The following is a 14490-nucleotide window of genomic DNA, read 5'->3' as shown; positions in this document are numbered from 1 at the left end:
GTTTTTTACATAAATAGGTTGAAAAATAAAAAAATTTACTGAAATAGGGTGTCAGAAAAAGTATTTACTAAAATGGGTTACTTTTTTTATTGGAGCCTATTAGATAGGCATCAATGAATAAAATAATAATAAATTTTTTTTTGAATAAAATATTTTTTTTTACTTTTTCGGGTTAGTATAAAACCCGTATAATACATAGTATTGGCGCCTATCTGGGAGGCGCCAATGGTGGTGCCATTCTGAGAGGCGCCAATGGGCCGGGCCGGGCCGGGCTTGGGCCTATTATTTTTGCCCGGGCCGGGCTTGGACAAAATTTCAGGCCCATATTTTGGGCCGGGCCCGGGCCTAGGAGTCGGGCCGAAAATTTTTTGGGCCCGGCCCGGCCCATGGACAGGTCTAGGCGCCAATGAAGGCCTCATAAATTTAGGATTATGTTATAAATTTTTGTGTTTGTAATTATTTAAAATTTAATTTATTAGTAATAAATTACTAAATTACTAATAAGTTACTAATAAATTTATAACATAATCCTAATTTACTAACAAATTAATTATAAAATAATTACAATATTCATACAAAAAATTACAATATTACAATATATACCGACATTACAATATTCATACAAAATTATAATATTACAATATTCATACAAAAAATTGCAATATTCATACAAAATTATAATATTACAATATTCATACAAAAAATTACAATATTCATACTAAATATAGATAATTTATAATTAATAATTAATAACAAAAATATTACAATTTTATATGAATATTGTAATTTTGTAATTTTGTATGAATATTGTAATATTATAATTTTGTATGAATATTGAATGTCGGTATATATTGTAATATTGTAATTTTTGTATGAATATTGTAATTATTTTATAATTAGTTTGTTAGTAATTTAAGATTATGTTATAAATTTATTAGTAACTTATTAGTAATCTAGTAATTTATTACTAATAAATTAAATTTTAAATAATTACAAACACAAAATTTATAACATAATCCTAAATTTATGAGGCCTTGGCGCCATAGACCTGCCCATGGTCATGGCGGCCCGACCCGATGGCCCACTGAAATATAGGAGGGTTCGGCCCGAATACAATAAATATATTTTTATTTTTAATTTTTAAAATACTTTTTTTTATTTTTAAAAATTTTTTGGTGTTTATTTAAAAAATGGGCCGGGTCGGGCCGGGCTTGGGCATATGATTTTTTTCGGGCCGGGCCTGGATAAAATTTTAGGCCCATATTTCGAGCCGGGCCTAGGAATCGGGCCGAAATTTTTTGGGCTGCCCGCCCATGGACAGTCTAGTAATGGCGCCTCTCTATAAGGCACCTTCATTGGCGCCTCTCTGAGGCACCTTCATTGGCGCCACCGATAGGCGCCACCCGACCCGACCTGTTGACCGTATTTTGACCCGTATTTTTTTAAAAAAAATTATTAAAAAAATATAAAAAAATATTTTATTCAAAAAAATTTTATTATTATTTTATTCATTGGCGCCTATCTAATAGGCTCCAATGAAAAAAGTAACCCATTTTGGTAAATACTTTTTCGACACCCTATTTGAGTAAATTTTTTTTTCAACCTATTTATGTAAAAACCCAAATTTAACATTATAAACAATTTTAAAATTGTAAAAGAAATCTCTCTCATTCTACTCTTCAAATCATGTAATATATATTTGTATTTTAATTTAGCCAAATTTAATATTTAAATCTTTGTACTTTAATGTGATATTTTTTATGAAATAATTTAATATGCACACTAAATATGTATCACCATTGTGACTGCCTTGCATAAAGCCAAACCAAACCACATTTCATCCATTGCTATCCTTCATTTTGGGGACCCGAATGGAAGATTTCTCGAATATGACAACGATATAGTTAGGAAATTTTGAGTGTTAAAAACTGCTCTAATCATAGTCGTAAAAAAAAATCTGCTACTGCACTTTGAAAATCAAAGGAAGACCTGTTCTATTAACACAATGACAGAATTAATACAAAACAATGAAAAGATGACACGCTAAAGTGTATAACGAGGGAGAGCCAAAAAGCTTTAGTAGGACAATGCCAATCATAGTTATATCTTCGCTTTTGTTTTGTTCTATTGTATCAAAAAAATAAAAACCCAACTAAAGTGAACCTTTAAAACTTGATTATTGGTATAGTTGGGCACAATATCATACTCCTTATCAAAAGTAGATAAATAAATAAGCTATAGTTTTTTTAAATACCTTCTACAAATTGCACGTTTCTACTCATACATACACATCACAGTAATAAAAATGGGTCCAATCACAACACAGCAGGACTGAATTGTGGGCAAAAAGAAAGATGGTATATATGAAAAGAACAGAACAGTCAGAAAAAAAAAAGGCATTATCATTATCGTTCTCTTTTCAATCTCAGCTTTGTCACACACTTTATTGACTATGCCACAAAGAATAGGAATACCATAAGGAAAAAAATCAATACAAAAAATATCTTCATCATCAACCACCTATTAGACGATATGCTGTTTAGGTACTTGAGCAATGCTCCTTGTGCTCCCTCCACATTTGATAATGTGTCATCCATGTTCTCATCAATCCTGTAAAATAACATATCAAAAGTCCCAATCAGTGGTCCTTAGATGCAATAAATGATTCAGACCGTGATATCGATGCACCTGTTCTTATTGAGTTTATGCCAACATTTTATCTTTACCCCAAAATGGTTAAAAGTACCATAGGGATTCCTGTACTAGGGAGTCCGATTGCATTTTACCCCCTCTGCTAAAAAATGGGCAAATTAGTCCTTGTACATTAGATCAAAAAGCAAACTGGTCCTTTTGTTTAAAATTTTGTCCATTTTTGCTGTTAAAAACTGATCTTTGTACATCAGCACGACGTAGACGTGGCATGCCACGTGCCACTGTCAGATTATTCCACCAGCCACACCAGTTTTTAACAATATAAATGGATAAAATTTTAAACAGAAAGGACCAGTTTGTTCTCTGATCTAACATACAAGGACTAATTTGCCCATTTTTTTAGTAGAGGGGGCAAAATGCAATCTGACTCCTAGTACAAAAGCCTCCATGGTACTTTTATCCACAAAATGCAACAAGCAACATGACTTTGTTTACTATAATAAACAAATGACATTCACAAATTCTTCCCAAGTACCAAATAGATAATGCATTTTCAGGACCACATCACTAAGTGGTAAACAAATGACTGCATGGCCAGTCATTTGTTTAGGAGGCCAAGACATTTACAAGACTTACAACCACAAAGTCAGAAGTCAAAATCAGTAGAACAAACACCATGATGCAGCTGCGATAATTTATAATTGATTATTGAATTAAATCATTGTTTCTGGCACGATGCAATTATGTGAAACTCAGATATTAGAAAATAATATATATATATATATGATAAGTGAAGTTCCTTCAATAAAAAACCTGATAGCAATTTCTCCTTGCTGAGAAACCAGAGTGGCTAGCTGGTTGAATATAGTGCCTAGCTCATGAATAGTGGATTCAACATTTTGAAGAGCTTCGGCTCTGCTCTGCATGTAACTGTCTTGCAACGGAACCATTTGTTGTTGATGCTGTTGTTGTTGCTGGAGCAATGGCTGACTCTCCGCATCCACCTGCTTTCTGTACAAATAAGAACCAAAATTGAAGTTTCACTATCAAACAGAATTTCAAGTAGATATAGTTCAAATAAGAAGTTAAACCCAGTTAGAACTAAAATAGAACAGTCAACAGCAGTTTTTTTAACACAAAAGTCAACAATAGTTCATTCCAGAAAACTAGAAAAAGAAATGGATTGTTAAAAGCAGGGGTGGGAGGATTGCATGAAGAATAAAAGCAGATGTGCAGCATTCAACCATCACAAGCACATGCGAACTGCACAAAAAGCAAACAAGAAATACAATTCTGTGCCTGTTCTGGACAAAAGAGGACAAATATGCAACTGTTACAAACTGCTACAAACGTACAAAAAATTTTAAAATGTGTTATGAACACGAGAACAGGACCGAGTCACAAGACAATTGACGGAGAATCAAGTCAATTGCCTTCCCTTTATCTCAATTACCTATAGTGATTGATAGTTCAGTTCATCAAAGGGAGACTAAAACATTAAGACTCGTTAGAGATATGCAAATCTAAAACTCTTTAGGGCCTTCTATAGAAATCCTGCTTGGGGTTTAGCATTCCATAAGTCCATTTAAATAAGGACTAGTCTTATTACATAAATAGGAAACTTATTCTAAAATGAAAATAAATTAACTGAAAGAAAATCAAAATCAAGAAACCCAAGGAATTAAATCAAATCGCAACCTGAGCCTTAATTAGAAAATTGAAATTAATGGCCTTTCCTAACGTAGGTTCAGCCAATGACAAAATGTTCCATATCCAGTAACAAGTTCATCATTAAATGGACTTGCAAATTCCAAAAATTCAGTAATTATTGTAAGTGCTATATTATTTCATGCGGTTAATAAGGCATGTTACATGTACCAAAGGGAAAGTTGCTTAACTGCAGATCATCTGAATAAGCTGTTACCTTGGAAACAACTGAGATGAAGATGCAGACCCATTAGCCCATTGAGGAAGGTTGTTTGAAGCTCCTGCTGCTGATTTGGCAGCCAGGGGACGCTGCCGTATAAAAGGATTTGGAGAATCCTTTGAAGCAGTGGAAGAAAATAACTGTCTTCTATTCTCGTGAACCTTTAAATTCTGGACAACACAATTTGATTGCCAGTCAAAGGAATCAATTGCCAATGACATTACTACAAGGAACAGTAGCAAAACAGATCAAATTAAACTAAGCAAATAGACTGAAAAACTCAGCCTTACCTCTGTTCGCATGGTGAGGACATCTTTAAACTCTTTTGTGGCACTCATTAAGCGATTCTTCAAGTCATCGACAACTGTGGTTGAATGACTAGATGTGTCACTGGAGACACCACCTTCATTTTTAGAATTGCAGAAAAGTTGCAGGTCTACCACAGCAGAATTAAGGGCAGTGATATCCTGCTTGATAACTGCAGTGAGCTCTTGAATTTCCATAGTAGGGTCATCAAAAACTGAAGTCCTCTTGGCCACTGAAAAGTAAAATATGGGATTTTTTTTAGTATCACAATAATAATAAACTACTATAAATATCTGGTCTTTTTGTCTTCTATATATGTTACTGACAATTGTACACACTGGATTTCATCAGGTTTCGCTACAGCAATAGTATGATCTAAACCAAGACAACCAAGATTGGACAACTTGCTACTTCAATTCTTACGATCAAGTTCTAACAATTGTTAATTCAATTCCTATCAAACCAAAGACAGGAAAAATAAGGGGAAACGGAAAAAGTTCATGGTTTTGACTATGGAAGTTTCTGCATAGCATAATATCTGCTTAAAGTGTAGTACTCGAGGATATACAAAATAATCCAGCAGTAAAACTGTAAACAAAAGGATAATGAAGTTTCTCTTACTGTGACCATAATCTTGAGTATTTTGTCTCAGTTCAAGGATGACCAATGACTAAACTAATTTAAAACCACCTTTCCATAGATGTAAGCAAAGTACAATTTGAGCATTTGACAAATGAATAATTTCCAAATCCACTTTGTACTAACCATAAATATCATATACAATAAACATAACCAAACAAATATCATTACTCACTGGTATCATTAAAGAGTTTGTCAGGGAGAAAAGGAGAAGGTGAAAAAGAGGAAAGAAAATGATTTTGCCTCATTCTTGGTCAGAAAGACAACAAAAGCCATTGCCATTTCCTGCAGGTGCTGATGTGGCTGGCAACCCACCCAAGCCCACAGGCCAGACCAATTAGGTCCATACTTTAGAGCCTATGCAAGTGTCTGACCCGATTAAATTATTGTTTTAATAATAATAAATTTATTTATCATTTGAAAAATATTTTGGATATTGGTAATAAAATAACATTATATTATTTTTATACTAAAATAATATATAAATGGGCGACCAAGGCTGATTTGAGGTTGACTTTTGAAAAAGGGAGGTTGGTTAGGACCGAACTGGCCCTGCCCATATTAACAAAAGTCAATCCTCTCAAATTACAAATCTTAAGGGAGAGAAAATTTGATGGTGTAAGTTTACTGCTGCAAAATGTAAAAACTTACTCACCTTTGTAAAAATGTTTGCCCTTCTATCTACACCTCACTTGAAAAGGTTATAAAGGATAACCATGTGTTTTCATTTTTCTTTCACTTTTCAATTTTATCAAGCATTCTTTAGAAATAACATTTTAATTTCGATCATTCTTAAAAATCACAAGCGAACAGTTCAACTAATCCTCCATTTATATCGGTGCTACTGATACCGCTATTAACAATGGTGGAAAGAAACAAAATATATTTTCATTCCTTTCACTTTTTGTTGCCTCTGAATATTCTAGCCTTACACTTTTCCACACTTGATACCAGATAAAGCATCAATGAACATCTTTCTTTAAAATCGTACTCTTAAGAGACTTTTGGACCCAACAGGAGCTTTGAATCGTTTCAAGCACATTCTTCCCATATATTGTTTGACTGAAATAGTTTCAAGTATCTAAGTTCATTTTTACACAACCCATAAGTCCATTAAATCTATAACTCCTCTTAGAAGCTCCTAAATACTAAGCTACACGCCCGGAGAAGCTAAATTTCAGGATTTAAATAACCCATGCCTAGCTTACCTTCATTTTTTTTTCTAAAAACGATATACCATATAAAACTTCCTTTTAAAGAAAACCAATTACAAATGATTAAATGAAGCAGATATGAGTACTTACATTTTGCTAACTTTGAAAGCTTCTGCGAAGTCTGATGAATCGCTAATCCAATCTTCGAAGCCCTCCTATTAAACTCCGATTGATGCGCAACCACAGATCTCTTATCCTCCGCTCTCGAACTACTGCTACTCGGCCCATTTTGGCTCGGTCCAGACGTGATCGACTTCCTTAACCTCTCCGACACGCTCAGAAATTCTTGCGTCCGATCCCTAAATGACGATTGTACCGCTTTTGCTTTCATTTTTTCTAATTAACCTCCACGATCTTTAAAAAATGAGTCTCTAATCTAACATCTGATTCCCTGAAAAAAAAAATGAAAAGGATTTTTTTTTTAAACATAATTCCGTAGCTTTTCTTTGCAATTAAGCAGAAATTAGGGATATGAACGAAGATTCTTACTTCAAACTGGAGAGATCTGACACCGAAATATCTCATACCAGTTCAATCTTTGGAACGAACATTGTCGTATAAACTCGAATTTTTTTTTTTCAATAGGAGAAGAAATTGAAGGTCTAGATCTAGATCGAGATCGACATCGATATCAATAAAAATGCTAATAATTTGCAACGAGTAAACGATGAATGCGATTGGTGGGCGAATTTGAAAGCGAAGAATTTCCGGATGTGGCTTTAAACAGGGAAATTGCAATAATAATAGCGAAGGCAACGATGCAATAGAAAGGAATTTTACTATAGAATTTGGGCCTTTGTGCTGCTTAACATTTAAGAAGATCCTTCAATTTTATTCATAAATTTAAGGGTAAATTACGCCAAAAAAAACAAAAAAAGTCACCCAACAATTAATAATTTTATACTTTAACCACTCAATTTTAAAAAATCTCAAGTTTGTCATTAAACTATCCGAGTCATTGAACTATTTGAATTTTAATGTTTTAGGAGCTTATTCTCATCTGTCGAATTTAGGCTCGCGAAGAATCAGACCAATGTGGCAATGTTACAATTTCTTTAAACTCTAGGATTGAGTTGTAAATAAAAAAATAACTCTATAAATTTTCTAAAATAATTTATTTAGATAATTTTCTCTCTATAACTTTCTCTTGAATTCAAATATGTGAAAAATAATAACCGATAATTCTCTTTATATAGAGAGAATTTAGATAGTTCAACTGTGATTAAACTTAATCACTTTAATATTAAATTAAAATAATACTTATCAAAATAAATATTAGATTTAATTTAATATTAAATATATTAAAATAATATTATTTTTGGATTAGTTAATTTGAAATCAAATTATCCGGTAGGAGTGTGATTCCTCCATTGCTGAATTGCTGAAGGACCACCTGTCGACTGTCAGAATGTCTTTACCGCCCCAGCACCATCGTGTTCGATAGTGTCATCGCAGGTGCGACACCTTGAGCTAGTTCGGCTGTTGCTGGTTTAGTCCGGGCCTAATGACGGCCTAATTGGTCTAATCCAACCACCAGTTGGACTGTTGGCCTGATTTCATATATCAGGTCCGATTCAACCAGTTTTGGGTTCTCGGGCCCAATTTTCAATCTCAAATCCAATTTCAAGTTCAATTACACATTGGATCAATTGTCTGACTTGAAAATTAATTTTTAAAAATATCATATTTATTTTAATTAATTTAATTTTGCTTGAACAAAATTAATGTTTCCAAAAATCACTAAGATTTTCCAAAATTAATTTTTCAAGAAAATTATTTAATTAAATTCTCTAATTGAGCAATTCTCACAATCACCCAATTTAACTCCAAATCGAATAAATCGATTCAATTAAATTATTTCTAAAGTCGTAAAATTTAATTCCGATTCAAATAGAGCCCGATTGAGCTTTTGTTGAGCTAACAGAGGGACTAATCGAACATATACTGTAACACTCCTATACCCGGTTCGACCCAAGGAATTTGATATAGGAATATTACATTTGGTGCCAAGTGATTTTGGCTAATCACTAATATATTTGAACATTAAAAAAAATTATAACTTATGTTTTAGTCCCTACTACTTGGAACACACTTGATTTCCCTAAGTACATGCTATTCTATTCAAAATTTTGAAACATACCCTATTTGGCACTTGGAGATGTGATGAGATGGATGCTCACAACCTCAATTACAACTCTTCAAAATACCTAATCTGCGCACAGAAAACAAAACCGTACGCTAAGTAAAACTCAGTAGTATTTCTATAATCCGAATATTTAAATATAAGAAATTACAAATATACAATTAAAATATAAACATATATTAATATTTAAATATTATAATAACCATATCATATTTCATTTGTTTCACAAATATCTCAATTCTCATACTAGCTATATAAATAGTTTTTCACAATTTATTTCACATTTCATTATACAATTGCATAATCCATTTCATATTCATTTCATGAGCATATAACTCATAAATTTCATATATTTGCAATATATTTCATATTCTATTTTCAATTCGCTATATCACTTCCATTTTTCATATCATGATATTTCAATATCAATCATAAAATTTTATTATTCATTTACCTCTATTAACACAACTCGGACTCGGACGGATACACGGATCCAACTAAAACACACCAATTTGGCACCCAGTGCCTCATCGGATAATACGAAGTAATAATTTGAAACCCAGTGTCTCATCAGCTAAACCGAAGTAAATTGGCACCTAGTGCCTCATCGAATTAATCCGAAGTAGTAAATTGACACCTAGTGTCTCATCAACTCAAAGTTGAAGAAATCCCTGAACTCTTCCAATCATATGGCATGTCATCTATATTCGACTCAGCTCTATACAGTTAATAGGATTTAATTTCACAATTCAAAAACAATCAATATCCAATATCAAATTTTCATATAATCACATATATATAAATTCAATTCAATATCAAAATGTCAAATACTCACCTCAATCACTTACCATAACATTTAATCAAAATACAATAATTAATAACTAAGTTCGGATTATAGAAATACAATTAAAATTCATCAACACAACACAATTCAATCTCACATTTAATATTTAAATTTTTACTCAATAGTTGCCTAAATTTCAATTTAGTCCCTAAACCGAGACTAACTTTATTTATTTACATTTAATTCTTTATTTTCATACAAATTCTACTTTAGAATAAATTTAATTCACTATTTTCACTTAAATCCCTAAATTTTGATTTTTCACAATTTAGTCCCTATTACTCAAAATTTACAATTTATTCTACAATTCAATCCTTTTTCATTTATAACTTAAAATCTATCAATTTAATCCCTAATACTAAAATTATTCAACATAGACAACACTTAAAAACTCAATAATTTCTAAAATTTCGACATGAGTCGAGTAGTATTTAATACTGGATTCCAAAAACATAAAAATTATAAGAAAATAGACTAAATTGACTAACCAATTGAACTTTGAACAATTGAAATCCCTAGCTTCTCCTTCCTTCTTTCTTTACCCTTTTTCTTTTCTTTCCTTTCTGTTTGGTTTCTACCTTTCTTTCTCTTTTTCTTTATTTTTTTGTTTTTATGCCACCTCACTTAAAGAACAATGGCATAATTGCTCATTTGGTCCTTTAATTTTTCTTTAATCTATAATTCAACTTTTATCCTTTATGCAATTTAGTCTTTGTACCTAATTACTCTTAATTCATGTAAATTCACCTAACCCAAACCTAATTAACCACACAAGTAGCTTTGTAAATATTTTTAATAAATATTTACGAGCCCAGTTTACAGTAACAAAGTCTCAAAAATGCATTTTCTGGCACCCGTGACTATCGAGTCGTTACATATACTATTAGGCTATAGTAATTGTAATTATGTCCAGAAGCATTGTTCCGATAATTCACAATTTATTTAATCATGGAGTCACTCCGCAAGAAATACCAATATTGAAAACTCCTTATTATATACTATTTACAAAAGCAGTTTATCCAACTGCTTTATCAAATGGCCTTATCATGTGTATGTTACCCTCATATGATATTCTTGCTTCATTTGAGTTAAATTCGCTCACTCAATACAATCTTATTTTATCTTATTGTGTCTTCTTAATTATTAATATGACCACCTTCAATAAATGATTGTAATAAATTGCTTGTTCTCGAACAAACAACCTGTAGTCACATTCCATATTTATCAATCCACACGGTGTTAATGAGAGGATATCATTAACTTTTTAATCGAGCTATGAATTCCATTGTTGCTAGTAAAGTTATTCCATACACAAGTCATGTACCCAATATACCGACAATGGGTTCGATCATCTTTAAAGCATAAGCCTCCACTTATATCAAAACACATGAGTTACATACGCATGATCAATGACTAACTCAATATTTAGGTAAATCACACTATGAACGTCACAAGTAAATTAATTCAGATAGATTCAAAATTGATTAATCTTGGGTCCAGTTCAATGTATCAGTCTTCTAATGAATACATTTATGTCTCTACCTGTGGAGTCAGATGCTCCAATAGCCAAGACTAGTCACCTCCCCAATTGGAATTGTAGACGACATAATAATCCTTCCAAGTATTTGAAACAAATGCTCACTTTGATCATTTTACAGGATTACAAGCTTGTTTAGATTATCTACTGAAGTAAGTTGTCTTTCTTGCAATGTAAACGTTCTTACAGTGCCACTTATCATCAGTTTTAACTCAGACAAACAATGAGTTAATATTTGCTTGTCACAATTTTGTAATGTATGTAAAACATGAAAGACAATCACCAAACATATAACAGTGAAATGTGAAATAATTTTTTTTACTTATTCATCATTCAAATACATAAAAAATAGTTACATATTTAGTACAATATGGACACATTTCTCAGCACTATAAGCTACGAATGGACCCTGTCATTGGTACGGCCTTGAGTTTAGACCTATACTTAAAAGGTATTGAAATACTTATATAACCAATACATGATTTTAGGAAGTGATGTTGCCACATCATTATTTTGTTGTTTCGTTTTATGTTTTGTTAAAGTTTTTATTTTCCTTGTTGATTTTTTCTTTATCTCCTGTGGACTTAATCTAGCTTAATAATCTTGATGTAATGTCAGATTATGAATTTAAATAGACTTGTGATACCTCACACTTGATCAAAAATTTAAATTCGAGTGCATGGCATTACATTACGTTGTCGAAGCAACTCAAACTATTTCAAATCATTACATCAAACAATTTGATATGCAATCATAATAATTTTCGTACGATCAATAAAATTATGCATAAACATGATGAATTAATGTAAAAAAAAACTCATATAAAGTGTTTATTAATTAACATGATCAAATGTGAAGTTAGGATTCGAATCCAAACTCAAAGAACCAAATTTAACAATGTGTCTCGAGACATTAAAGTTATTGTCTTGAGACTTAGTTCTCCTATTTTAAACCCTTAAATTTGATGTTTGAATGTCTCGAAAAAAAGAATGTCTCGAGATTAAGGGACTCTTATCTCGAGACCTAAAATAAGGCAAAATATATTTTAGGTTCGATGTTGACTTGTCTCGGGATAACAAAACCCTTGTCTTAAGGCTATGCAAACCATGTCTTGACACATACTTATTCAGTCTCTAGACCATTACCCAAAAAAGTACCATTTAATCATTTTTTATCATACTATCTCGAGACATGACTAATGTACCTGGAGACCTAGCTACCAAAAATGCAACTTTTTCAACAAGCAAATGATGTCAAAACATTTCTTAAATCATTACAACATTACACCAAACCAAAACACATCATAACATGTAAAAACACAATCAATAACTTAAAAATCATGGAAAACCATGCATCTTATATCAACATTGGTAAGTAAATAATTAAACCAACTAGATACACATTTTAATTACTTAAACCAAAGTTACGCTTCATAAATTTTTAACAAAATGACCATTTTAACTTACTTTAACCTAATACACACCTATAATCATGTCACTAATGTGACTAGTCCAATTAAACTAACCATTCATCTAAACTTTAGATACTCATATTTATATTTCCATATGCCATAAAGTAAATAAACTCAAAATCATCTTACTATTCAATAAGGCATGCATCATTACTGTATTTACAAATCAAAATATTATAAAGACTCCAAAATACTTCCTAATCACTTTGATATATGCCATACATAACTAAACTTAGTAAAATCATTACAACGATGGTTGAGCTAAGAAATTAAACATAAGCTTCATGTTTAATTACAACTCAGTAAAAACATTACATGCCATGCATAACATAATTAATTTCTTATTCTCATAATAGCCTTGAATTCTTTGATTTAACTTTTTCGGACAGCTCAACGAGTAAATTTAATATCGAAATTGACTATTCCAACACCGATAAAAATTGAGCCATTACAATGAATAAATATTCCACATTAAACAACCACAGTATACAAAATTATATTTACTCAATCTTTGATGTGGCTCAAGTTCGACGTTCAAATTTTGAGATGTTACAAGACAAGTTTGCTTAAAAGGCCTAATACCCCCACCCCTCCAAAATTAAAAAGGAGATGTCCGGAAAAAATAATATACTCTTTGCTTATAGGTATCATTTTATCTTCTTTTGATACTATCATTATATCCACTATTTGTATATCTTCTCTTCCATTATCCACATTCGCTAATCACTCTCAATTCCACTACCCACTATTTTAACACGATGATTCCCACTCTTTTTTTATTATTATTATAACCATTTGATAAATTTTTTAAGGTATATAAATGTTTTATTTTGAACTCTTCGATTTTTTGTAAACTTGAGCACTCTAAAATTCTTTTCGTATCTCTCTTGTTATTATTTCTATGGCAACCACAACTCTCAACCTTTTTAGCCTCTTATTGTTTACATCACCACCGTACTTATTTTCTAAGGTTTGCTCTGATGTTCTTTTTCGTAATCTCTTTACGACACTTCATTTTACTAATTTGTAACGTTTTTTCACTTAATAAAAAAATTATTTATAATATTTAAAATATATATTTTATAATAACATTTAAATGCAAAAAATATTTAATTTAAATTTCGTGTAAAACTTAATATTATTTGAATCGGATCGAGAATCAACTAGAATATTGATATGGAGAAAGCATCGAATCAATTAATTCGAGAATCTATACAAATCAATTGAATCGATTAAATCGGATGTTTAAAATTTTTATTTTTATAATTTTATAATAATTTATCTAATTAAACTGGACCGTTGATTCCACCTCCAATTCAGCTTAAGAAACCTCGGTAAAACCAGTTGAAAGCAGGTGAGTCGGGTTGGGTCGTGTGGTAACGAAGTGTTCTGGCGGGAGAAAAAACATTTAATGTTGGACAAAAGTGTAATACAAGCAAATTTCGTGTAATTTAAACTCTCAGATTTCCATCACGTCACTGTGCTGGACGTTTAAACAGTTACCAGCTTTAGCGTAGCACTGCCTCTCTCCAACGCGCCACGACGATAAACTCGCCGCTTTAACTATACACAGTAAGCAGTGATAAAATCCTTCAGCCACGTGTCCATTTATTAAAGCGAATACCTTTTACGCTTCACGCTAGCGAGTGGCTTTTCTCACTCCCGTAATGGCGCCTACTCACTTAAAAATAAAATCAAATTGATGGCATTTTTGATATTTCACGAAACATCAGGGTTAATTTACCAATACGAAAATG

At 31.7% G+C, this 14490-nt stretch overlaps 1 protein-coding gene across 1 annotated transcript; it reads right to left on the bottom strand.

Annotated features, from left to right (window-relative positions):
* Positions 1-2336: 2336 nt before the first annotated feature.
* LOC105783501 (syntaxin-32) lies at positions 2337-7543 on the bottom strand. Its single transcript, XM_012609004.2, has 6 exons — positions 7228-7543; positions 6829-7129; positions 4870-5117; positions 4577-4749; positions 3466-3663; positions 2337-2610 (listed from the first exon to the last, which is right to left on the bottom strand). Exons 2-6 carry the CDS (start codon positions 7067-7069, stop codon positions 2451-2453), a joined length of 1020 nt encoding a protein of 339 aa, XP_012464458.1. The 5' UTR covers positions 7070-7129; positions 7228-7543; the 3' UTR covers positions 2337-2450.
* Between the last annotated feature and the right edge of the window lie 6947 nt (positions 7544-14490).

Source organism: Gossypium raimondii, chromosome 13 (assembly GCF_025698545.1).
Source record: "Gossypium raimondii isolate GPD5lz chromosome 13, ASM2569854v1, whole genome shotgun sequence".
Taxonomy (NCBI): domain Eukaryota; kingdom Viridiplantae; phylum Streptophyta; class Magnoliopsida; order Malvales; family Malvaceae; genus Gossypium; species Gossypium raimondii.
The sequence above is the reverse complement of the archived record's forward strand: the minus strand, read 5'-3'. Positions and strand labels throughout refer to the sequence as shown.